This window comes from Amblyomma maculatum, chromosome 1, assembly GCF_055883805.1.
Source record: "Amblyomma maculatum isolate TAMU_Amacu chromosome 1, ASM5588380v1, whole genome shotgun sequence".
In the NCBI taxonomy this organism is placed as follows: Eukaryota; Metazoa; Arthropoda; class Arachnida; order Ixodida; family Ixodidae; genus Amblyomma; species Amblyomma maculatum.
Window position 1 is genome coordinate 338,909,553 of NC_139344.1, and position 27,331 is coordinate 338,936,883.

General features: G+C 44.9%; 1 protein-coding gene across 2 annotated transcripts in view; it reads left to right on the plus strand.

Moving 5' to 3' along the window:
* Nucleotides 1-27,331, plus strand: part of Shal (Potassium voltage-gated channel protein Shal) — a 203,054-nt gene that overhangs the window by 168,745 nt on the left and 6,978 nt on the right. The window contains exons 2-5 of one of the 2 annotated variants that reach the window (XM_084587121.1): nucleotides 12,623-12,785; nucleotides 14,631-14,813; nucleotides 18,105-18,260; nucleotides 18,746-19,040. In XM_084587121.1, the coding sequence (XP_084443247.1) occupies nucleotides 12,623-12,785; nucleotides 14,631-14,813; nucleotides 18,105-18,260; nucleotides 18,746-18,772 (529 nt within the window). In that variant the 3' untranslated portion in view covers nucleotides 18,773-19,040. Of the gene's footprint in view, nucleotides 1-12,622; nucleotides 12,786-14,630; nucleotides 14,814-18,104; nucleotides 18,261-18,745; nucleotides 19,041-27,331 lie in introns of those variants that run through there. The other variant, XM_084587120.1, reaches the window with a different exon arrangement.

The following is a 27,331-nucleotide window of genomic DNA, read 5'->3' on the forward strand; positions in this document are numbered from 1 at the left end:
AGCATCGGTAGTGGCGAGCTCCTCTCCTCTGGTCGCGCGACTGTTAGTCACGCGACCTCATCTAGTCGCAAGTGTGAATAAACCTTAAGGATTCTGTGAAATAGTACAACTTTGCGACCGGAGATTGTGTTCCTCGCCAAATTTAGGGCAACTTTTTATTTATCTTCAAATGTTCTTGTACTGCGATAAATATTTCTTTGTTGGCAAACGTGCTCGTTCCATATGCACTCCTTTTAACCCCGATAAATATGCTGCACAACATAAAATGTCCGTACAATGATATGCTGATGTCAACTCAGAAGGAAGATCTGCCTCGGCTGATATCAAGACGCCTGCAACCCATGCGGTATTTTTCTTGCCTCGATAGATGGAGATGTACAGGCAGAATACTAAAGTGCATGTCCAGATATATTGTGTATACAGCGATTAATCATCAGGTACCGCTTGAAAAGCATAGGTCATTTTTTAAATAGTTTTCCTCTAAATGCGGACCCATTTCATGGTTTTTGTCTTATCAAGAACAATGCGAGAGAAAGTTCCTTTTGTAAGCAAGAAATGGTTTGCAATATCAGTTCTTCAATTTAATAACAACGATGTAGGTATACAATATGTAGTATGTTCTTTTTCATAGAGTCTCTTCGTTTCTCAATATGCTTGGGTCACTTGAACACAAGCTTGCAAATTGCTTGAAAGAAGAAGGTTTTTGGATGATCTAGAAACCACGTTTGCACTGCTTCCCGCACGTCTAAGTTTAAGGAGAATTCATAATCATCATCATCAGCTTGACTATACCCACTGCAAGGCGAAGGCCTCTCCCATGTTTCTCCAATTAACCCGGTTTTGTGCTAGCTGCATCCACTTGACCCCTGCGAACGTCCTAACCTCATCCGCCCACCTAAAGGAGAATTGACGACTGCTCAAATCATTCCTGAGGAGCATAAGGAGATGAAAATAGATTGTAGAAAGATCCGGACTCGAAGCCACAGTATTGTGCAAAAATCTACGATGAATTTCCCCCCAATCCCAACCTGCTGCCAAAGGAATCGGATCACTGCTCTTTGTTCCAGCCTGGTATAAACTGCTTTCAGAGCAGGCATGCTTACGCGTTAATAGCTGGAATCTAAATGATGCGATCTAGCTGAAGTTACGCACAGATAATTACAGTCGTAAGAAGTGGACGCATGCATGCTCAGTTGGCAGAGCGACGATCGCCAGCACGTGCACGCTCCGACAACAGCGCGTTGCGTAGACGTCAGGGAAAATATGCAAAAGTTGTCCGGTGGCCAGTCGAAAATAACCTTCTTGGAAGCAATACGCATGGTTGTCGTTCACTGGAGCCAATGCACTGTAAAAGGAGGCAACTATGGATACAGAAAAATTAGGCACGTGTTATATTGCTACTTTTGTGTAAGTGAGCTGTGTAACGAAAACCAGAGATAATTATTTACTTATCATCGTATATTGATGGAAGCTGCGCATACTGCTAATTCATTTTTCGTCCATTTCACATTGCACTGTCCGTGACGACATCTAAACTGCGCTGTCAGCCGGTATCTCAAAAAAAAATTTTCATTTTATGCTCAACTTGAATGTTTTTTATCGTCAATTACCGATGTCTATGGAGTCCGAGTCGGCAGCATAAGTTAATGTCCAGCAGCAGAGCTGATCTCACAGATGAGGGTGACCATGTCTTTCGTACATGCCTGTAGTCGATATTTTTGTTTGACCTTTGCTATAAATCCCGTTAACTGATTGGTTTAAAAATTGAGGCCCACAGGCTGCCCAAGTCACTTTATCAGTCATTTTATCAAATTATGGATACAACAACGTTGTAGGCCATCTTTTGTGTATGTTGTCAGGCTGCATATTAAACGTTAGTGGTCGTAAAGCTACGAAAACTAGCTAATGCATACGTTCTGATTATGTCTCGGGATTTCGACGTGGCTGCCTTATACTACGACTGCAAAGACTTCAGCTGTAAGTGGCGGAAATGAAAAGACTATTGCTACGAGACGGTCGGACACCTTAGACTTTTCTGTCACCTTCGCACGAAAGGGAGGCTGTGATTCAGCGTTTGTATGCATAGATTCTGTATAGGCTGCAGGTCTCAGCACACTTTGACCCCGTTGTCCTGCAGACTTCCAGAAGCAAGGGCGTTTCTTAAATGCCGAGCGACTCACTTGACGTTCTTTAGCGCAGCTCTTTCTAGCGGTGTTCCATCAAGCTGTAGTTGCAAAGGAGGCCCGGAATCGTGCGCTCTTTGGACACGGACGAGCTCATTGGGGAAACTGGAGCCCATCCAAATTGCCGCGTGGTGGGCACCTTGATAGGCTCTCTGAAGAAGCCCCTTTCTTCGCGTGACCCTCGCAATGCGGGCAGACAAAATCGGCGTTGCCTCTTCTCTTGGAGCGATTTGTTCGGTCGCTGTCATAGCGCTTGAAACCAGTGGAAAGGTTTTCTGTTTCTCACTGCACCTAGGCTTTGCCGCCTATAGCCTCGCACAAAATCACAGTGCCAGATACTGAGACAAAATGCTTCCTCCTCTCTACTCATGCACACGGTTAATAAAGCAAGCACACGCTGTCATCTAAGGAACGTTTCCCAGAGCCGCTTAGCCCGAGGAACAGCTTGAATACTCCAGTCAGGTCCAGCGCTATATAATATCATTTGTGACCATAGCCTAGTTCTAGAACGGCATTGCGCAGTATGGTACAGTACGGTATGGTATGGTATGGTATGGTATGGTATGGTATGGTATGGTATGGTATGGTATGGTATGGTATGGTATGGTATGGTATGGTATGGTATGGTATGGTATGGTATGGTATTGGGGTATGGTATGGTACGGTATGGTATGGTACGGTATGGTACGGTGCGGGTATGCTATGCTATGCTATGCTATGCTATGGTACGGTACGGTACGGTACGGTACGGTACGGTACGGTACGGTATGTTATTCTATGCTATGCTCTGCTATGCTATGGTAGTTTAATGTCCCGAAGGAGCTCCTGGAAGGGGGGGGGGGGGGGGGGGGGGGCGCTATAGATTGTTTTCGCGCCGAGGAGGAAAATAGTCTTGAACTAGGAGCGAGTAGCGCCCCTCCTCCTATCTGGTATGTGAGGGCGCGGCGGTAGCAGCAGGGGCTCCAGGACATACTAGGTAGAAAGCGCATGCACTACGCAGTCTTTTGCACATAAAGCGTCTTCACTAGCTCAAAAAGCGTCTAAGCTGCTCGGCTTATACAATAGCAGGTGGGTGATTCACTATCTTTACAGTTTTTCATATTTTGTGCGCTTTTTTACATACCCCACTCCTTTCCTTTGCCATTTCTTCCTTTCATCTCCTTCTCTCCTTCCCCTCTCTATCTGCTCCCTGTTGCTTTAACTTCCGCCGGCGGCAGCAGATGCTAACAAGTCCCTCCGCTAGGAAAATACTTTTCTGTACTTTGTTGTTCGAATTAACAAGAAAATAAGAACCGAAGACAGATGGTTAACAACAGATAAAAAGGTTAACAGCGATGTTATACGTGTGGGTGTAAGCTGTTTCCCACGTACACGAGTGGCCTCTGAATTTCAAGCACCAAGCGATAGTTCTTCGCCTTGGCAGACAGACTCTCGTGCGAGTTCGAAACGCTTTGTTGGTGGACAAGGGACAGGAAAAACTGGATATCTATGCAAGAAGCAGCCGCTGGGCACAAGTGGGTGATATTATTTTCGGTAAAAATTTACGAGATGTCGTCTGGAGATGAAAAAGCTATTTCGGCTCAATCACCTGAAAGTTATCGAGGTATGCACGAACATGCATATCCCGCTTAAAGACAACGCCGCATAATACACTGGTTGTCAACTTGTTATTTATTGAAACAGCGCTACAATATATATTTTTTTTTATTTCTGAAAACACGCATTCCGCAAACCTTTGCTGCCGATAAGTGAATGCGGTCATGTTAACAACAGCCATTATTTAAGATACGCAAATTTTGCGACAAGAAATGGTCCATAAAAGATTGTTCATGAAAGTAACTTTCGCTAGGGTAATTGTGGGACATTATTCCATAAGATCACTGTTCAATAATGAACTGCTCATTTTATGTTTCGTCTGGCCGGACGTCAGCATGACGGCAGCATCAGACGAACGCAGCTAATGGCCAGTGGCAGAAATTCCAGGATAGGAGGTCCCGCCTTCGACGATAACCACTCGCCGCACGCACCGGAAAACCGGCAGCTGAGTCATGCAGCCAATGCAGAAATCCGATTGCCAAAGCGCCAATGCTAACGACGCTTGAACGGCACGGCTTTGTTACACAACAGAAACCTAGGGTAGACTAAATGGATCCGAAATCTACAATGAATCTCTGTCAAATAAAACCCCAGTAGAGTTGTGATAACTCCACGCAGGAGCCGCTCAAGCAATAAACAGAGTATATGCATGATCGATGGGTCCGACAATGTAGCGTTATTATCATTGCTCCCAAAATGTCAGTAAACGGCTACATTTACTTGCTTTTACTGTGTGCCAGGTTTCCTCTTACACAGGAGCACGTGTGCAATTTAAAACTCGATTTCTCCTTAGTGCCCAGAGTCGTGCTTACGAAGTTAGCTGTACGTTTTAACATAATTTGGCGTGAGCGCCATCGTCGTAATGTATTTATCGTTCAGGAACTGTCTTCTTGCTGAGTTCAGAGTAGGTCCTTTAAAGTTTACAGTGAAGAGCCTTCCGCGTTTATCTGAATGTGCTGGGATGCATTACAACTGCCAAGAAGCACAGGAAACGGACATGAGAGCTTCAATGCGAACAAGTCAAATACGGAAGGGGGCGTCGATGAAACGATATGGGCTGGCGCTGCCTCTCTCTGTTTTCCTCCCTAGCGTCTTCTTGCCGTTCACGCTGAAGTTCCTTGCATTTGGACAAATCTGCTGCCAGCGCAAGAAATAACTTTTAGACAATTCGGAACACCCGTCACTGAAACGAAACGTTCCTCGCAACAACTGCAAGTTCTTGCCGTCAACGGCGAAGCCCTAGCTATGGCATTTTCTATCAGAAAGACGCCTCCATGCCGGCTTAAAAAGACAGCAAGCGCAAGTTTTCGGTTCCCTGATCGCTGTCAACGCACTCGACAAATACAGGTAGCGTGAAAATGACTGACACCGAAAGATAGCCGACCTGAATTTCTTTTTCCTTGCGTCGTTTTTCTGTTGCTTCAACGTGGCGTGCGTTCAATGTGATCTTATTGACAGTGGCCGCCTCAAAGTGTGGGCGTAAAACGGTACGGTGCTTTGATCTGTGTAAAACTGAGCAGAAAACGGTGTGTATGGAGATTATTCGAGATACGTTGTTGATGCAGGGAAGGATCCTGCAGGTATTCATACCTTTAGCTAATGCCACAGTAGAAAACACACACACACACACACACACACACACGCACGCACACACACACACACACACACACACACACACGCACACACACACACACACACACACACACACACACACACACACACGCACGCACGCACACGCACACACACACGCACACGCACACGCACACGCACACGCACACGCACACACACACGCACACACACAAGTGAATAAGGAAGAGGATGATGGAAAGAGGGCTTCGGAACAATGGCTGCCAACAGGGGGATCTTTAACGTGCACCACCATTGTTGAACACACAGGCATATTTTGCGATTCGCCTCAGGTACCTCAACGCAGCCGCAACATCATATCTCTTCACTTGAACTTTGAAGAATAGCTAGAAGAGTTATGATCTGCAGAAAGGAAAGACGCGAAAAGGGTTTCAGTCAGTGCATATGACATGCCCGGAGTGGTGTCAGCAGTGCGCAGGTGTGTGAGGTGTTGCCGTATCAGTGAAAAGATGGGATGGAAGGGCTTTAGAGAGCAAGAGGAAGAAGGTAACGATATACACTAAAATAACACGGAAAATTTGTATTTTATATGGGACACCTGAACTATTCCCCTCTCTGAGTGGGTCTAACATTCTTAAGCTGAAGCTGTTGGCGTCGCGGATCTGAGCAATACTTATTAGGCTTACCCATTTACGTACGCGTACCTTACACCGTTTGGGGTCTCAGCTAATATCGCTCGGCCATTATGATTTGCAGGGCGAAGCGGAAAGGTGACTGCAGTGCACACTCATCTTTTTTTGTTTAAACACTGCGTTCCATGACAGGAGGCACAGTTAATACTTTTAAAAGCTAACATCATATATAATGTTGACAATCTGCACATTCTCCCTTCATATTCAAGCGAATATCGGGGACCAACCGTGCTGGGCACCGTGAGTAGAGCTGGCGATCTAGGCGCGTGTTTCTGCCTTTGAGAGCACACACAGTAATTTTCTGCTATCACTGCCAACGCGCAGCTTGACCACTAGTCATGCACATTATGCAATGTGTAGCATCGTCGCTTGTCGCTTGTCAAACCTCGCTTATCATACAGGCAGTTCACGACGCGCTTTGCCTAAGCGAAAACTCAGCATACGCGAAATTATTCTACGAAATTCCGCCTGCTTTATTAGTCCATTTTTGCCAGCAGCGACAAATTGTGTTCAAAATGAAAAGAAACTCCTAAAATTCTTGCGCTTCCCCAAGCCGAGGACGCAACTCTGATGGTCACCATTGGAATCGATAGATGCACATCCGACAGCTGCCAGTTTATAGAAAAAAATTCCCCTCAATTTCAAACTAAAAACTCTCGATTAGTTACCAGTATGTCAAATTCAATTTAAAAAAAAAAAACAATTTGATAAGGTTACTGTGCTAGCTGCACAACCAGTTACAAATGTGTAACTTGTGACTGCGCCTGTTACTCAGTGAAGCTGTTTCGTGTGCAAGTTTCTGCGCAGATCGCGCAGTCTCTCGTCTAGTTCAAGCGATAACTAACCTTTACGTCCCTGCTAGCGCACGGAACGGCCAGACGTTGGTTGTTTCGTAACACACACGATCGACAGCCGTTATTACCCGGTAACGTTATTTTAAGCCCATGGCATGAGACCGAATGTATAAGCCGGCCAACGAAAGCAGTCGCGTTGGATGACCTCTGCACGTCACCAGAACGACGTCACGGCATTAGGGACGACGGTTCTTTATGTGCTACCTACGCGTGCGCACCTCTTTATGCCCTTTTGGAGACCGTTTCGTAGTCCAACCTTTTTACCTTTTCTTTCGTTTTCGCTAGCTCTAAGGGGTTTTAACTTGAGTTATTTTACTCCATGTCGACGCCTATAAGCAAATAATAAATGACCGCTTACTCTCTGAAGACTTCCGATCAGCACAGCTAAATATAGGCGTGTTATAAAATTGACCCTACACTGAATACCAAAAAGTACCAAAAGAACTGTGGAAACTTTCTAGCACGCTGTCAAGCGAGCGTGGAATGCGATGGGCTTGAAATCGGCTTCCAAGACGCATATCAGGCAGCTACCACAATTATGCTATTAAGTCCACAGAAGCTAATCATATGAAATTTTTCTCAAGCTTATATTCATATGTCGGCAAAATGGCTACGCAAGCTCAAATGTCACGAAAGAATCGTCAACGCCTTTTCTTTCTTCTTTTTGCAGCACTTGGACTCTTTCTTGTCTCCCACCTTACTTGCAGAGTGCGGCAAAAAAACATTTAATATTGCATGCAATTTCCTTTTTATGAATTACCTCTTCTGGGGACACCTCTTAACACCTTCCTTAAGAGGGGAGGTACGCCGCCGGCAACAGCAGTAGATACCGTGGGGCACATTATGCCGAGGCCCTTGAGGTTCGATGCTGAGCGTATTAATTTCGGGCTGCCGTCAGAACATGAGGTAGCTACAATGCGCATGCGCTTTCGTTACACAGCTGGAGCAGGTAAGGAGACACTCACGTTTAGTACATGCTTAGCGGCAAGGCAAAACATATGTCAAATAATTCTTCTGTATGTTTTTGTTCTTTACATAGTTCCTCCTCTACAGCTCTCCTCATTGTTGCCCTGTTCAACTGTTCAATTCAATCGTAGATGCAGCTCCCACGAAGTGGTATAAGAGTTAAGCACTGTACGTCTTTGGAGCATGCCTTATGTACAGCCATTATTTCTACGTCTGTCTTGAGGGCTGCAAAGCCACTCTTCAACGCTTCCCGGGCTAAAATAATGGCAAAAAGGAAGGATAATGCGTTTCCAAGAATGGAGAATACTGTTAATCGCCATACTCAGATTTTTATTTAGCACTAATTCAATTGAACTAAAATAGGTCGTGTTACTGTGGTGCACAAAGGGGGTGATGGTAATGACCCTGGTAATGACTAACGCCCATCTCTGTCTTAACAGTATTCTTAAAAGTGACCGAGAACGTAAAAAATATCCGTGCGTGCAATCAGTTAAGCAGTAATAAAATAATATCAGAACATCAATACGGTTTCAGGAAAAATTGCTCAACTGAGTCTGCACTGTTAGAAAGAAAATAGAAATTTATTGATAACATTGAAATTAATACCTTTACGACTATTTTATATATCCCTAAAGCCTTTGACTCAATACTGTTATTATATTTGTTAAATTAAGTCCGCATAGGATAAGAGGTATCACACTGGAACTTATTTAAACACCACCTAAGTAACCGGCTCCAGTTAACTAAAGTAAATGATCCAAATTCCTATCTGGGCCTTATTAGCACTGATGTGCCTCAGGGTCTATTTTAGGACCCGTGCTCTTCCTGCTTAGATAAATGACTTAGTCGATTTACTTCATAAAAAGAACATTGTTGTTTATGGTGACGACACTGACGTATTTTTTTCTGGGCTGAGTTAACAAGTCATGTAGGAAACGGCTAACGCTTGGCTACGAGAACTGTGTTTATGGTTGAAAATCAAATACACTTACACGAGAGGAGGCTAAAACTAAGTACATTCTACTCCCAGCAAAAAGCACGAACGTAGACAATCAATTACCCATCACATTTGATGGTGTTCCTCTCAGTAATGTAAACTCAATAAAAGTTTTAGGCGTAATCTTTGAGGAGCATCTTATATGGACGGCTCACACGGGATACATTCGTCCTAAAATCGCCCGACCCGTTGGCTTACTAAGCAGATTCAGAAACCCGTTACCAGAAAGGGTGAAACTACAGATCTATTACTCCAGTTTTTATCACTAGATTTATTATGGTTTACTTGCATGAACCACAACGACCACTACAAACCAGAAAAGGATTTACACTCTGCAGCAGAGAGTCGTTCATGCCATAACAAGCATTCTTTTTGGCAAGTACATGTCTCAGCTTTCTCCCAATACGACTGAAATATAATTGATTAAAAAGTATAAGGACTTACGTTGTATTTTTCGTGTCCCGGAGTAATTTTAGAGGGATTAGGATTAAATTTTCCGACAGGCGTTCACACTGAGTCTAGGTGAGTCCTAAAGATCTAAAAATTGAGGTTCACCACATAGACTACTGTTCACATGGCTCCGCTGGATACACTTGCTTTACTTCTCTGAGGCGGTCGATCCAACAGGGCTCAATGCGCCGCTTCATTATACCCTAAATCTTGGCCATTGCGCTAACATTGACTGGCGCCATTTTGAATTCGAGGCCGAATGAGGAAGGTAGAGAAGCGCGCTCAGAAGCAGGACGTGATGAACAGTCTCCTCATTTGTCTTTTTTGCCCCGATCTTGTGTTCTTGTATACACATACTCTGCATTTCTTTGAAGAGATATTGGACTTTTCCACAGATCTGTCTCTTTTTTGCTTTGTATACTCTCTTTTGTTTTATTTTTTTAGTGCTCCTCTTCGCGAGCCTGCGGTCAGGTGGCATTCTTAGGGCTGGGGGCAAATACAAAGTGGGCCCATTGTCTTTTCTTATACTTTTTCCGCGTGCTATGAACAAGATGCTCCACTTAATGCTGCTATCGTTCCTGCTTTTGGAGAATTTTCGATCAAATAGAGGCTTTTTTGACGATTACTCCGTGACATAAATATTGTACACATACTCTTGAATTTAGGGTAGTGAACCGCCTCACTATCCTTGATACTACATTTCGATAGAGCGATATAGGGAGCTTCGGCTGCAGAATATTTCTGGCGTTTACCAGTAAGGTCTGATGAAAAAATGAATCAGCAAACAACTGTAGGAAAATGAGGACCTTGTTATCAGATACACACGAGAAGGGAGCTAAAGGCAAGATACCAAGGAAAACATAAGAAGTTCCTCTTTCTTTTTTTACACACGTTCAGTTCCAGCGGCCGCTCAGCATTTTTATAATGGGCATACGCTTTTCCTCTGTTTGGTACTCCACTCTACTGCGGTAAAAATTCCGAGAACACTGTGGAATCTGCATTGAAGAAATGCGAAAGCCTAAGCGTTGTGCACACGGTGCATCACGTTTGCTCTCAATATCATTATCAACCGCATCCTCATTATCATTGTTAATGCCATCATTGTCATTACCACTAAGTGCAACGTCATTGTCATCGCTACATCACCCTCTCGGCAGAAAAGGAGAATTATGATGTTCAATTGTAAAGCTGCAAAATTGTTCTGGGATATTTTGTAATGGACATTAAAAAAAAAAAAAAGACTTGATTTGACACCGCATTCTCTACGACATCTCACTGCATTGACATTGGTTGATAAGCCTTTAGACATGTTATTTCTAATTGGTTTGCACAGCCTCTGGAAAACGCACATAATGGACAGAAATTGTGAATCTATTGTTTCTACAAAAGACTACTTCAATAGAATGATTGTCCATTTAAGAGAATTGTATGCACAGGCTTACGTTGAATCGGAGTGGCACTCACTCATAATGATGTGCTCTACATTTTCTCTTGTTTAGAGTTTGACTTTGTGTATCCTATTACGCATCGTGTTGATTCCATGCTCTTTTCTAAATCATCTGTACATAGTACATGTACATAGGACATTGTTTCAGTGTAATAAATACCATGTTAAAAAAAAAAAAAAACCTCCCGGGCATGACGCATTTGGTTAAAGAGCTCGGCTGGCGATCAAAGGAATGGTGGTTCGATTCCCGGTGGAGACAGGATTTATTTATTTATTTATTTATTTATTTATTTATTTTAACCATCTTCCTCACGGTAGACACGCAGAATTATGATGTGCGTTTCACAATCCCGGGCGTGGCGCTGTGTATTTGTGGTATTCATATTGGGATCAATCCTTGGTCAGCCGCAGTAATATTTTTCATCCAGTTTGGGATGGAGGACTTGGCTTTTCTGATTTATTTATTAGGCAGATAGCGTCAAGGCTTTTTTTCCTGCGTGACCAAGGTGATAATTTTTTGCGTGCAGTAAGGCAAGTTCGAGTGTCGAAAGTGCTTCCTGAATTTATTATCACTACTAGCGATTTGATGTGCGGCCGAGTGACTGGCTACTTTCACGAAGTTGTTGTTTCCTTCCGCATATTGCACGCGTAGTTCAATATGGATTACTTATGCTCCATAAAGAGAAGGAAATTATACTCAGGTTTGCTAGATAAACTGTTACCAACTCCATTGCAAGCTCAGTTTACTGTGAAAGCCCAGGGAATTATGTGTTATAGTTAAGAGAATACCAGTAAGGGCTAGTGTTAAATATTTTTTCTTTAAGTTGCATACGATTACGCTTCCAGTAAAAGTATGGCTGCATAAGAAAGACATATTTGTACCCTGGATCACTAATTGCTCACTTTGTAAAAAAGAAAACAGAAACTATCGAACATGTATTTATAGGCTGCTGGGATGTTCTACTGGGACACTTTACAGTGAGCCCTAAGGAAACAGTTGCCCATAACGCCACACGGGATCAGGTTTCTCCCTGTCGAGAGCTATGATGATGCGCCTTTAGACATGTGTATGCTCCTGAGCCTCCTCAGCGTCTGGCTGACCAGAATGGCAGTGCGCCATAAAGATGTTCATGTTCGTTCCGTTCGTGAAAACTTTGTTCAAAGTGTGGCTTACATGCGGGAAATCTGCCTGGCACTCCATGAGCCGCCTGCGTGATAAGTGTATTTGATGAACTGATACGCATGAAGCAATTTTCATTTTTTACGTCAGCGGAAGTCAGGCTGACGGGTTTTATTGTTATCTGAACGTTTGTTTACCAGCAATAAAGAAAAAAGAACGGTCATGGCGCAACTGGTTAAAGCGCTCGGCTGAGAATACAAGGGATGGAGGTTTGATTCCCAGTGGAGACAGGATTTCATTTTTCTGATAAAGTCATCATGACGTAATTTGGTTGACAACTATAGTGTGACCGCACTAACTAAGGGCCAACATGGATTGGAGTTCTTAATGAACTGGTGCTGTTGAAAAAGTTTTTAAATTTGTCACGTCAGTGAATGTGTTGCTGCCGTGTTTTGCGATTATGTTTTGTACCTGTCCCATATCAAAGTCGGCAGTAAACAACAAAAAAAAAAAAAGATAACGAACGCGGACAGTGTGAGCCATTATAAGGTCTCGCCTTGAAACTCTTAGAAAATGTGCATCTTCACTGCCTCTCTCTTCACCCGTGAATTTAAATCTGCTTTAGTGGTAAAAACCAAATGTGACATTACTCGCGGCACGCCGAAGTGCCGCCTTGCACCAGCTCCCGAGTTGCGCACGCGATGACGGCGTCGGCTTTCCCACCACGCAGGTACGGGGACATGGTGCCTGACACGATCACGGGAAAGATAGTCGGTGGCGTGTGCTCCTTAAGTGGAGTGCTTGTCATCGCGCTACCTGTACCAGTCATCGTGTCCAACTTCTCCCGTATCTACCACCAGAGCCAGAGGGCCGATAAGAGGAAGGCCCAGAAGGTGCGTACTATACTCTTCTCAGGCTGACCGCTTCTGTCTCGAATGCACCCCCTTCGCTCTGAGGGGCTCCGTTGAGTACCTGATGATAGATATTCTTCCTAATCGTGCAAATGATTCACAGTGTCTTCACTTCAACTGGATGCTGCAGCAAGCGAAGCAATAATGTTTACGTTAAACGACGTGGGTACCTCTCTCGTGCGTTGCTTTTCTGTTCGTACCCCATTGGCCTTAGTTCAATCTATATTTCATTTCATGAGCGTCTTTTACTTGGCAGGAAGGCTTAGGCTTACCAAGCGCACTGTTACCCCTTTGATGTCTCCGAGCTGAATGCATCCTGCCAGTAAACGTAACGAATCATGAAAGAAGTAAGAGACGAGCACAAATTCTACATGTTCAGTAAGCTGCCTACACCGGCTTATCGGCATTCGCTACCAGCGCCCTGAACATGACTGTCAGGGAACCATCGATATCAAACAGGTTTTCGAGGACATTTAAACGTGACGGGGCACCGATACACAATCAACAATTTGTTCAGGGGGCAAGAGCGGTATTAATATCCGCTCATGTTCCTTGTAGACCTAAGCCGGATACGCGTTCCTATTGGTCCCCTCAGGCTTGGAGAACTGAGAGGGCACCTTGGCATGCGACGCGCAGTTGCTAGCCGTCGGGCGTGTGGTCGGCCGCGGAACGCACCTTAAATTGTTCACGAAGCCGGCTAGACGATGACGTCCTCTGCGGCGTCTCCATGGAGATGGGAACTCTGGTGTTCGCGGCTCCTTTCGAGCTCATTGCAAAGTCTCGCCAAATGGCAGGCTCGCGCTGTAGTATGCGTTCCATTTAATCCGATATGATGCTTAATGCATGCGGACGTTATTATCTCGTTATTCTGGTGCATCGTTTCTGCAGCGCCTACAGTTATATAAATCAGTGTATGAGCGGATGCAGGGAAAAATTGGCAAGCATCGGAGTAGTGTGTCCCATCCGTCGTCGACAGCGGCCACGAATCTCGTATCGTACAAAATGATACCTTAGTAAAGCCAGTTATGTCCTTAGAGGGTTGATACGCTCGGCTGAGCGCATCCGCTGTTCAGAATTGTTATTTTGACTGTGGCGTGGGCTTGTCGAAGAGGGGTACGACGTATCACCTTTATTGTTCTGTGTTATTTCCGGTGTCTGTTTCCACACTGATTTGTAAAGTGCAGGCACTTCGAGTGACACTAAATTGGTCGAACTCAGTGCTTTGTATTGCGTTTCTATCCGCCTGTGTCGATTTTGGTGACCTCGTTAGGTTGGCCACCCTTCGCTAGGGACGTAGAAAGAAAACCTTAACGGAAAATAGAGATATGAGGTAAGACCGTACTTAAAAGGTCACAATAGGTTGCGCAATTACGGCGCCCTCAAGAATCGATTTAGTGCCTGGCAAGTTTCCAGAACTTGTGTGGGCTTTGTTTTCGACAAGTAACGCACCCACTTAAAGACTTCCGTACTGTCGAGACTGTCGTATATTTCACATTCGCTGCTTCACTAGCACTTGTTATATAGTCTCAGCCTCTGCGAACAACCGTCATTTATATTTAAGCAAACCTCCAATGATGGCACTCGTTCTATAAAGACGGGGATCGTGCCACATGTTTCTACCACAGTGCTGTCAGGGGCAGTTTAGTATGTCGCCAAGACCACGCCAGTGCACGAGCCAATGACTGCTGCCGTTTTCTAAAATGCTTTCAAGGGTCTTATTAAATACCAGCATTTGTTTGTCTTCTTCGGGCACTGTCGTGTCATCTGACACACTCTCTATATGAGCCCGAGCATTGAGCTTGTGCGCGGCGCGCTGTGCACTCGCAGAAAGCGCGGATGGCACGCATCCGTATTGCCAAGGCGACCAGTGGGGCAGCGTTCGTCAGCAAGAAAAAAGCGGTGGAGGCGAGACTGGCGGCGCAGGAAAGCGGTCAGGAGCTGGACGACAGCCCTGAAGACATCTTCGAGCTGCAGCATCACCATCTGCTGCGTTGTCTGGAGAAGACCACGGTAAGCATTCCCTCCCACCTCGAGAAAGCACTGACGCTCGAGTTAAGCGCCTACAGTAACTACCACAAAACTGGCTCCAGTTTGGCGCCTACGTTGCCTACCAGTAACGACTGAGAGTCAGTGTTAGATAGACTAGCAAGTTAGTTGCATAATCATTTGGGTACGAGATAACTTTTCTAGAAGTAGAAGATGCAACCAAATGCCACTGGTGGGATTATAAACGTCAATCTTCGCTTACTCCTTGGCTCCATCAGCTGACTTACACCGGGTCCGCTACCATATTATACTTTAATGGTAGTGACAGTGAGTGCCACCCAACACCATTACTGGCATCAGGGATGAATGTGCAAACACTCTGTTATGCCACCACTGCAACTTTCAGAATCATTCACAGAAATACCCTGATCGGCGCTTCGCCCCACCGCGGTCCGACTACTGTGCCGGAGTACCCGGGTTCGATCACGACCACCGCAGGCTGCGTTTCGATGGAGGCGAAACGGAGCGGCGTCAGTGTGCTGTGCGATGTCAGTGCACGTTAAAGAACCCCAGATGGTCGAAATTTCTGGAGTCCTCACTACGGCGTCTTTCATAGCCTGAATTGCTTTGGGACGTTAAACCCTACAAACCAAGCAACAAACCAACCTAATCAGCGCCTTCATTCAGATCAATGTAATTTTATCCTTTGCGCTCTCCCCTAGAAAGCGGATTGCCAAAAGGTACTGAAATGTTGTGTCCAGAGGGTGCTTGTTGACCCATAGGTGCTATCCACAGGAATCCTGGCCCACTGACCAAATCCAGGAGCACTTAGAGACAGATACTGCGCTTAGCCCTCTTGTTCAGTTGAAGTAAAAAGCTAGAGTTTATTAGGGTTTAGCGTTTTGCGGGAAACTAATATGGCGAAGTCTTGCTATCTGAGCACTGTGTGCACGACATTCAATACTACCTACATCTTGCCGAAAGTGTCCTTCTTTTTTTAATCCACATTAAATTCAAGCGCACGTTGAATTTTAAACCCACGTTTAGCGTCAGCTTCTTGCTTAATTTCATCTTGCGTTTCTGCGGCAAATTTCGATTTCCTAACACAATTGCTGTGCCTGGTAAGAGAAAAATCAACTAAATAGCAAGCGGAATGCACGTCTGGCCCCAGCGAGGTGCGCTGTGAGAGAATTTATGACGATCTCTTGACATATTCAGTTGAAGGAAGCCATGACCTGCGTTTACATTGCGTGATACCGGTGAATGTACACTCAAATTAAATGGCGTTGTTTTATTTTGTTTTGTTTATTTGTATTTGCTAAAAATGTCAGACCTTTATTTTTCTTTGGCGCACTGCAACGCTGGCCTTGATTGTCGGCAGTTTTAACTGAGACTTCAGAGCAGCGCTTGAGGAACGCAGGAAACTATTACTGGCCTTTAACTCGAAACAGTCATTCACTTACGCTTACCTTTACGCTCCTAAATGTGAAAGAAGGTCCCTATTAAAACCAATTTATTTTTGAGTTAGACGTGAAGCATAATAATGAAAAGAAAAGAGACAGCGCAAATGTGCGAGACTCACAAAGACAGAAAACGAACTGAGAGCGCTGCATATCTTTTTCTGCATGTACATTATTACTCTCGCATGCTTACGTTCTATTTTAGTCTTGAACAGACCATCATGTAATTGGTTTTCTGTAAAAATAAAGGTTCAAAAACTCAAGAAACAGATGTACAGTCCCAGGTATCACTTTATTCCGTGCCTGTCGCGAATAAGCATTTTGAGTGTATCTGTCGGGATGTCCCGTGTTGACAGCTCGCATTTGTTGACGTTTTTTTTTTTTTTTTTTTTGCCGAAATCAGCCGCTAGCTCTCACCAGAGTAAGCATAAACGAGTACGGCACTCAAATACCATCTTAAAATTTGTGTCAACACTGCTCAGGAGCACTGAAAAAATAAAAATGCGCGGAAGACTATACGATATGTGTCGACAAATCCGGGTTAGCACTAATGGCTTAAATATTTCGCGGTTACATTGATAGCTTTCCCATGGCATCTCTAAATTTCATCTTACCGTCGTCTTGAATTTGTCAGTATTACAGGCCTCATGTCGGAACAACGTTTTCGTCGGCGGCGCTTTGCATTTGGTTGTGTGGGTGATGGGCAAAGCTTTTCGAGCGTGGGAGTGAGTGGATACTTTTATGTGGGAAATGCACTTTTACCGGTAAGTGCCTGGAAAGTACTCTGCTCCACTGCGATCCACGAGGTACATTTCTATTCTTCAGCAAAGAAACCACAGGCTGGTTCTGACAAGGGGTTTTACTTCTCAGAAACCCGAGTGCACGTGGCGCCGCATCCGCTCCCAGCATTGTCCGTTTTCGACAATGCTGGGAGCGGATGCGGCGCCACGTGCACTCGGGTTTCTGAGAAGTAAAACCCCTTGTCAGAACCAGCCTGTGGTTTCTTTGCTGAAGAATAGAAATGTGTGCCAGTGAGAATCCTCCACCTTCCAGTGTGGAGGGTGGATCGCAGTGGAGCAGAGTACTTTCCAGGCACTTTTACCGGTAAGTGCCTGGAAAGTACTCTGCTCCACTGCGATCCACCCTCCACACTGGAAGGTGGAGGATTCTCACTGGCACACAGCCCACCGACAGAGGGCTAGCTGTCAGCGCAGTAAGAAACACGTCAACAGACACACCTTCACTGCGCCCAGTAGGAAAAAAAAACTACAGAAAGTTATCCGTTGGCAGAACAGAAGTTCTGTCAGTTGTTTGACCATGAACATGTAGTGAAAACAGGAATTTCCGTAGTGAATTTTGCGTAGTTAAAACAGAGAATTACTACAGAACTGCAGACTACAGAATTACAGAAAAGTCTGACCTACCAAATGTTTCCTAGCGTTTTTGGTACAGTTCTTTTCCTCTCCCATCCTCCTTTGCGTATTTTTTCTTGAGGGGGAGGGGGGGGAGGAGTCCCTCTAACGTTTTTTGCTCCACTCAATGTACATACTGTTGATGTTCTCGAGGAATTTCTGCGGTAACATCAGAATTTTGTGTTGTTAAAACAGAAAATTACTACAGAATGCATAATTGCAGAAAAGTCATGTTACGACAGAGCTATCGAATGTTGCCTCCTATTTGCGAATGTTGCCTCCAATGCTCTCAGCGGATTGATCGCCAAATGAAAGAAGGCCACCAGACGTTTTCTTTTTTCCCTCTTCCGCTATCCTTGTATTTTTATTATTAATGGAATAGTATGAAATGCCCTTTATCTTTCCTGTGACTTTGACGCTTCTCTCCTGGTTGCCGCCGACAGGACCGGGAGTTCGTGGAGCTAGAAGTTCCGTACAACGGGCAACCGAACCGTCCGTCTTCGACCCCACCGCTGTCGCCAGTGCCGTCCGTTGGATCCGAGGACAAGTCGCTGCTCCAGTCCTGCTGCGGCCGTAGGTGCTCCAAAAAGAAGTACCAGGTCAGAGCCCAACCTCTACCTAAGCGCTCCCCTCCGTTAGCTATAATCACTGACCAAAACCGACAGGGCCCTTTTCAGAGGGGGGACCATACCGCAGCTTAACCCACCCTACAATTGAATACAGAGGTTTGTTACTACTACTAAATAGTATTTATATCCATTCTTTTTCATGCCTGCTTCTTCCTAAAGCCTGAGCATGTTACCTCTTTCTTTTTTTACTTCTGTCTTCTCAACAAGACTAAGTCCATCGAGCTCGTATGCCCGCATTCATTGACATTCGATCAGCTTCTAACACTGGCACTCGATGCTCTTCAGCTCACTTTTAGACAGATATTGCCCCTGTTATAACAGCTACGCAATGCAGCTTAAAAGCACCATCTCGGCTAGCCGACAGCGCAGGAAGAGCAAAAGAGAATGTGCTTCGAAGACTTTCTGCAACGCACTACCCCATGCAACTTACACGCCTGATATACCTCACTTTTCAGTACCACGTCGACGTTGCTTCGGAGTGAGAATCAAGGGAATCGCCCATCTCGACCTCTTCTCCCGTGCGGGAGGCATTGTGAATACTGCACCGAACAAGGCGACGCCTTGTTCACCAGCCGAGCCGGTTTTATTTCCTCTCGCGTTGTATTAATCATCTTACGCGTCGCTGTTAAAGCTATCCTTTGGTTAGCTACGCCGCATCAGCTGCAAAAGAGCAGTTAGGTTTCGGCAACACCTCCATGAAGTTAGAACTTAGTGACACATTTATTTGCGACCTGTCGGCATCGGTGGTCAAAGCTGGCGTTCATTTTGCTCAAGGTTTTATTTCTATAAAAACAGAAGCACCTAAACGCAAGCATCGAAGCCAGAGAGATTGCTTTTTCGTTCCGGTAGAAAAACCAACCTTTGCTTTTTTTTTTTTTTTTTTCTTGTGAGCTAATCAGCTCAGCTGCATCGTTGCGCATGAAATTTTGCTGCGATTCGCAGACACGTAGCATCCAGCCTCAAACATGGATTTCAATGCGCGTTCCCAGTTATGAAAGCGGTAATTCGTCAATTTCAATGTTGCTATCCCTCTTTGTCTGCCATTTGTGCTTTATAAAAACACACATTGACTCGAAGCACAGAAAAAAAACACACACACACATTTCAGCGCTCACATGCTAGTGGCAGTCACTCGCACAAAAGAGACACACAAACATCCAAATACCGCACCTCTTGCTGAGTCTGATAGTAGCTCGCCTATAATATTTTGTTTCCTGTTTAATAATCATAAAGATTGTTGCATAAACGCGAGGCACCTAACAAGAATGCCGTGAAGGGTGTTCTCATGCCGGTTGGCATGATAATATAGAGAAACTCCACATTTTCCGCGAACGCAAGTGAGCGGCTCAGTAACTTCGCGAAAATTAATAATGGCGTCACCTAGTGTTGCATAATAGCTTCCGGCGCCTGAGCTTCGCTAAGTGCCTGAGACTGGCGGTCTTTCAATCCGCCCGATGTCGCCAGCATGCAAACGCCTTGAATCGCTTCCTAACTACCGTTTCGCACTAAACCCGAAATACACAGCCTTATGACCCTGCTTGGTTAAATATAGGCAGTTTTGCCACCAGTAAATGCGGGTCGCCTTGTTAGCATGTACAATCACTTGGCGTCATCGGCGCCAGCTCACCAAAATTAGGTCATCGCACGCACTATATATGAATTTCTGGAGTAGGGAAAACAGGTTTAGTGCGCACCAATGCCTCTGCAGTGTGGCCACAATATGGAAGAGGGCGATAGAAACCTTAAGCTTTACGACCCTCGTTCCATTCTTCATCAGACGTGAGTTTCCATTCTTGGACTGGGTAGGCTCTGGTTTATTCATGTAAGTCCAGTTAGTGATTAGTCTATCAAGCGCACGAAGTCCAATGATGAAGTAAACTTACACGCGGAATCGGTTCGCGATATGAGATGCTGGCCTATGGCGGTCCGTCCTTATTTCATAAACGCGAACGATAACGAGATGGCGCGTTTTACTACGCTGGGTTTGAGCGCGTACGTCCAGAACAATGAGACTAGCTTCGATACCTGGAAGCTACAAATACGAAGCTCTAAGCGGCTCCACCCGTTGTTACCAATTCTCATCACTGGAATAGCTGCCGTTGATATTTCAAAGATGTCCCATCCCGTGTAGTATTCAACCAGATTTTTCATGCATTGTGAACAATGCGACCCATTTTGATTAATCGAATGACGGTCGATAGCAGTGGTTCCACTAAATAACGCCGTACTATCTCTTTGTTCTTCACTAGGCAACCATCGCCGATGGCAGTAGTGATGAACGGCAGTTGCGTGCAACTTACAGTATTTCACAGCACATTCATACCCACATGTGTATGGCGTTCAGAAATGATTCCTGCCAAAAATAGTGACTAAATGTAGCACACTGTTCCGGTATTTTTGCATAAATCAACTTCAAATTTTAAAGCCACGTGAATTTTGAGGTGCTAACCGTATTTTATAAGACTCTGCTAGGAGAAAACAGCGCTGTCACACTATTATTGTTACTGCAGTGCTCTTATCTCGGCCAGTTGGTACATGCTAAAAGTAGAAAACTGGAAAATTGAAAGGAACTAAGGGAAAAATAGGGCACGAAAAACAACTTTGGGTTGCATTGTAGTGCGGGCCTTACAGATGACCCATCCCTCGTTCCTGTAGTAGTCGTCCTACTTCTTTTTTTTCTTTTTCTTTTTAAACAGCATATTGACCTCAATAATACCTCTAAACGAGATACCAGGAAGTCCTGTCGCGTATAAAATATTTGCTGACAATCTTTTTCAGAGAAGCTGTTCTGCTTACACCAACTTTTTTTCTTCTCTTTGGTCGAAAATATTTGCTAGCTTTAGTGTGTGAAGCAGTACACGGGAGATATTAGCTGCTTCTATGCGTTGTTTTGTTGAGTGGCTTGCTATATTGAAAAGGTTGTCTGACACAGTATTAACCGGTATTCGAAGCACACTATATTGTCGCTGCTGTGCGCACTATTTTGCACTCGCACCTTAGTACAATTAGCAGACGATCGTCCTTTTATGTGCATGACAGGTTGTGACTAGCTGTGTAGTGCAGCAGTTGTAGAGCAGAATCTCCCCGAATATATATACTGCAAACGACTCGTAAGCCTTGAGAGGCACACACCTTGCGTAACCGATCATGTAAAATATTTTGTTACCAACAGTACTGAATCCCGTTCGTTCAGCAGGTTCCTTCCACGACAGCAATCATGTTTGTAACATTGAAGACCCGTAGCCAGGCTCACATCTTAATCTTTTTGGAGGGTCTTCACTCCTTCTCTCTGACTTCTTTTCTTTTCACACAGTAACTTTGTTTACTTCCTTTGAGGAGTTCGGCTAGCAAAAGCGCGCCGTGGGAGTCACTGCTACTTTGATAATTAGCGTGGAAACCTTTAGTTTACGGAGCCTTAGTCCGGTGCACTCACTACTAAACCAAACACTCTAATGCGACTTTTAAGCTGAGTAAACAAGAATGATTGCTTTCATACTTGTTTGCTTCTTGCGTGAGAAAAAAAGAACAGTGTCGTTAAACTTTTCAGTCCTGCGAATCCGCTGTCATGCAGTTGCTTACCGCAGTCGCGAAAAAGCCAATGCGAGGCTGGACTTCACGCGAAGATATTATTTTTCTTCCTACAAGCTTGTGTCTATCCATGTACTATGAACTGAGGAGCTTTCGCTGTGTAATATTTTTCCTGCGAGCAGGTGCAAACTTATGCGTACAGTTGGGTAACTGCCCAGATTAAAAACTGGACTGTGCTTGATCATAAAAGGTGCTGAGTCAGTGACGAAACCGCTTTTTATGAACTCTTGTAGGAGGGGAGTTTACAAAAAGCTACACTCTACAGTATGGCCGACTAGTCATTTTGTTATAAAATGATTTATGAAGAGGAAAAAGAAGCATACACATCTCAATTTATTCTGAGCAAAACAAAAAGCGGCGTTAGCTTAGCCCTCAGTCAGCCGCAACAAGGACGCTTCAGCTATTTTCCTCAATAGATGAATTTATTTACAATACCCTTAAAAAACCGCACAGGGGTATGTGTAATGCAGATAAGGAGCATAAGGAATGTAAGGAGCCTAAGATTACTGCCCTGAAAATCGTTGCGGTATTAGTTACCTTCACTGTAGACATGGGTATAGCGACTCTTCACAACGTCCAGTACAAACTATTTGCTTCATTACAGCGTCATATGGTAGCGACCACATACGAATGTCTGTTACACCTGTGGAAATAACATCCTGATAAAGCTGCCTCTACCTGCAGTCATTTTTCTTTGGCGTGAAGCGAGTGAGTAGCATTTTAATGAGAAAAAAAACGCGAACAGATGTCATCCGTCCTGTCACGTAGCAGCCGCGTCGTGAAACACAGATATGTTACTGGTGACGTCCGGGTAACTAAGGGTTTTCTACTAGAGGCCGAATGTGTCACCACCACTACTACCGTGCTCGACTCAAGCACAGACAGATCATTGAAATACCGACAAGGCAGGGTCAATTATAAAGCGGGATTCGTTAAAAGCATCTTCTCAAAAGTATAAGTAATGTTTTAGACTGAACTTTGTGGCAATATTTCTCGCATAGTAGCACTTTCAATTGAAAAATTATGGTCTTTATTGACCCCAAGTTTATTGCACTGGCTAAAGCAACCCCTTAACTACGGCACACCTAGGTTCATATTACGAGATAGTATTGTTTTCAGAAGTGTCGTTTTCATCCTCACATCGAGTCGTCTGAATGGTGGGAACAAGGGAACCGGATGTCAGTTGAGTTGCCACCACCTCCGGTTCAGGCGTTTCCGCCAATCAGATGAGGGCAAAAACGACGAAAGCAACACTTCTTAAAATGTCGGAAACTTGGGACACTTTACTACACGCACATCACCGGACCTGCGAGTGCAGTCTTGAGCGTGAGGCGAGCGCATCGCGTCGTGTAATGTGTTTTGTCGCTCACGCTGGCCGATCACCATCTCCCCGGCAGATGCAGGTGCGCCGCATCCGGCTGTTTCCCGTCGGCCGCCACTGGAGAACGCGCTGGGTTGTTCAGCTCTGCGTGAGTAGAGCGCGCGCTGCCGCCGCACGCGACTTCTTCACTCACGGCTGCCGCCATCCGGGTCCCACCACTGCTGCCTCCTCAATCTTTGAACACAGTCACGACGCAATTATTTTGGTCGCAAACATGATCTATTGCGCTTATTCGAGCTCACCGCTCAGTTGAAATAGGTCGTCTACAAATTCACTGTAAATACCAGAGAAATATTTTGCCCCATACGAAACAACATATGCATTGAAACAAGACGCGGCGCATTTCCCCGAGCCATTTACTCATTATGCCTCGTCACCATGTGGCAAGTATGGAACAATGAGAACTGCTGCGCGAAATGAGCTCTACCAAGTCATCTTTAAGAGAACCTGTGTCAGTATAACCTACTATGTTCTTGATGTCCACGTTGACAATATTCTTTGCCTGACAGTACAAGTGGTATGCTAATGGTGCACCGAAGTATTATTGAGCATCAGCAGAAGCGTAATAGAATAGTTATGATATTCTTACTTATATCCGGATAGTTGTCTAGTAGGAACCAAATTTATGCTCCTGAATCAGGACTACCAAATTCCGTCGACCTAACTTGCATGAGCTTTGTTTTATCACTAACTTACTCGCTACGTTTTTTTTTTTTTTCATTTCCTGTACGCTGTTTCTAGACCATACTTTACAAGTAACCTGGCGCTACATTAACTAGTGATCATCTGCGTCAAAACATGGAAACATCAATGTTCGAAGATGGGAAGAATGAAAGAGGCAGCAGTGCAAGGGACCGGACACTTGGGAGAGCCACGGGCACGTGTGAACCACGAACACGCAGTCACACACTTCCTGGACGCACATTTGAATGACATCATCGACGTGCATTCACGCTTTCACAACGCACACTTGAATGAGGCAAGCTGAACGATGACGCTACTCGTTAAATGACGTTGACGACATACAGTGACGCGTCACGGCTGCACATACGACGGATGCTACAGACACGCTCGCACACTTCCACGGCCGCAGCCGCAGCACAAGCACCGCAACGCTCCCTCCGCCCGTGCGGATATGTTCGGTCATCACACTGGAACGAAAAAAAAAAAAAGTCAATTAATCATTTTTTTTTTTTAAAGAAAAGCCTGATTTTACCCGAGCATCTCATTTTCAAGGTGTGTCAATGTGACATGCTTCTTTGCGGGCTGTTTCAGTGGTCTTTTGTAGTTTCAGCTCCCAACTCGGCAGTTGATAACGGAAGCTACTTCATGCTGCGCCTGTAAAGGGTGTACTGCTGCAATATGCTCCATAGTGCGGAGAAGCCACCTTTGCAACAAAATAGACAGGAAGCATGAGCTGCCGGATGAGTGCCGGATCAGTGCGTGCTTGTAGTTTTATGTTGTTTATTCCCAAAACCGTGTCGTATTGGCTTTCTATGGCAGTCATAAATTTTCGCTGTGAGCGCAAGGCAAGTCTTGAAAGCAATATATTGCTATGAATTGGAAGGCTGGATCATTCTCATCAGTGTGTTCATAAACGTATGCCACAGTATTTCACAGTTATTCGAAGTCAAAAAGTACTATCCGAGAAAGCCGGACTTGAATACTGTTCTTTTACGGCTAGGGCAACATTTATAAACCTAAATTCGGCGTGTTTTTACTGTTTTTATTGGTTTAAACCGGAAAGTCCAACGCCTATGTTATATATTATACAAGTACTCTGCACGCAGACTATACAGTAGCTGATCACGTTTGCGCCGACCGATGAGTCCAGAATGACAGTTCCATGCCTGCAGACACTTCGCCTTTTTTTTCTGCGCTACACGTTACTGTACTACGCTAAAACACGTCACTACGTAAGGCGAACACTATTACAGCGATGATTCCTCTGGCGACCTAGCAACAAGCGTCTAATCGGCCGTCCAAAGACTGCAACCTAGCGTAACCAATCTTTCTTTGGACATGCTAGAAAAGCAGTTCTCGACCTATGAAGATATTGTTAATCGCAGGAAAATGTTTCACATCACTCCCAATTGAAATAAGAAAAGGAATAGTTGAGAAGTTTACGCCAAGCTTCGCACTCATACATGGCTTTTTTTGTACACGAATTGTTGGCGAATAACGTTAGTTCAGAAATCATCTTTGAAGTGAAGCACTGTATGGAAAAAAATGAAACTACCAAGCGGAAACGTTTTTGAAAAAGCGCACTCATAATCGCATAACAACGATTTCTCTTGGGCTTTGGAATGAACTTTTGTACACGCTCTATAACTTTTTTATCACTGTGTTATGGCCGTTAATTGGCTATTTAGCGCAAATGCTTATCCTCCTTCACAATATACTGCAGATACTCAGGATATCTGTGTAGCCAGTAACGTATATTGCAGTGCCAGTACGTCGCGCTTTCTGAGTCATGAGGACACTGCGAAAACGCTGCAAAACGCATACATGCTCAAACACAACGGGCCATCGTCAAAGCAATACGTCCACCGAACCTCGAGCGATCGTCGGGCGGCACGCACAGTCGGCGAACGTCTTGGTGCTCGCCATTACCTCTTCCTGCGTTGGGGCACTCACCCAAAGCAGCCTAAAGCGTTGTGCTTCTCGGAAACTGCTCCTAGCAGTAACAATATCTCCTCTTTCGCGCATTAGTGGGGTTTCTTTTCAGCAAGACTGAAAAGGGCGCTTTCGGACATCGAGAACTTTTTAAAGGGAAGAAACAATCGTTGTGTGTGTTAGCGGCGCTGTCGGTGACATTTTGTGCCCTCGCCAAGCTACGCGGCTAAGGCAAACGAGCCCGCGGCAAGACGAGCAGAGGTGAGCGGCGATCTCATTGAGCCATCGTCGCTCCTGATGCGCACGCGTGTTTTCGTTTTTCATCTTTTTTTCCTCTTCTTTCTCTCTCTCTTTGTTTTCTTTCTTTCTTCTGTTCAGTGGGCGTGAAAGGCCCACAAAAAGGCTTGCGCGTGCGCGTTTTATACCCGCTCATACAATGCTTGCGCGGCTGCAGAACACGACGAAGACGTCGGCCGGAACTCCTTCTCAGAAACTCCGCGCCTTTCTTTCTCTGCAGACCGCAGGATGGCGCCACGCAACAATATCATAAGCTTATGTGTTCTCGCGAATCGAGCTAGCCTTTTGTTGTGCGCGCATAAGCGCCAGTCCACTGCGTGTTTCGCCAAGCGTTTCTTTCTGTGCGTCAGCCAGTCATTCTTTGCTTTGTTGGCACGCCAGGAGATATTACTAGCGCCAGTGCCGAAAGCGGGCGGGAGAAAATATTCACGCTTTTCAGCTCTCGCCATTTATGTCGCGTGTGGACTGCCGTTATGAGCTTGTCAGCCGCGGTCTTCTTTTTTTTTTTTTTGTATTTATCTAGCAGGATATTTCTTCAGTTTTCAAAGGATGCAAGCCAAGCCATCTTCATTGCATTGAAGTCCAGCGACCGGCATTTTATCTTCCTGAGCTCAGTCTAGGCACGCACTCCTTGCTGAAAAAGGAAGCCTTTAAGAACAAAGGAGGAGTTCAAAATTGTTTGACTTGCAAGAACGTGTGTGCAGGAGCTATATGAAGAAGCAAAGAGGAAGTGCGTGTTAATCTAAAGTTGCACCAACAACGTTTCCTCTTCGAGCTGTTGATCAGCTCAGCCGCGCCCTGCTACCTCTGCAAGCCGTCCTGGTTACCTTAATTTCTAGACTGACTGCTCTGGACAAGCGCTTGCTTCAGGTTCGATTCCCGGACTGCAAATTTTATTTATTTTTTTTTTTTTGTCAGCCACAAAGATTCTGTCAAACCTGTGCAGCTTTCATTCCTAGTTGTGCGACAGCGCATGAGCTAATATTAACAACTTGAGGAGCAGTAGTTTCCGAGGAGCGCTTTTCCTTTTTTTTTTTTTTTACCAATGTTTCTTTGAAAAGCGCGGAATACTAGTTTGTGTTTCCTCAGGTGGGTTGAGGTGGAGCGCTTTCTGACAGTATTAAGCGGCAAGCCGTCCTGCAGGATTTTAGGGTCCTTT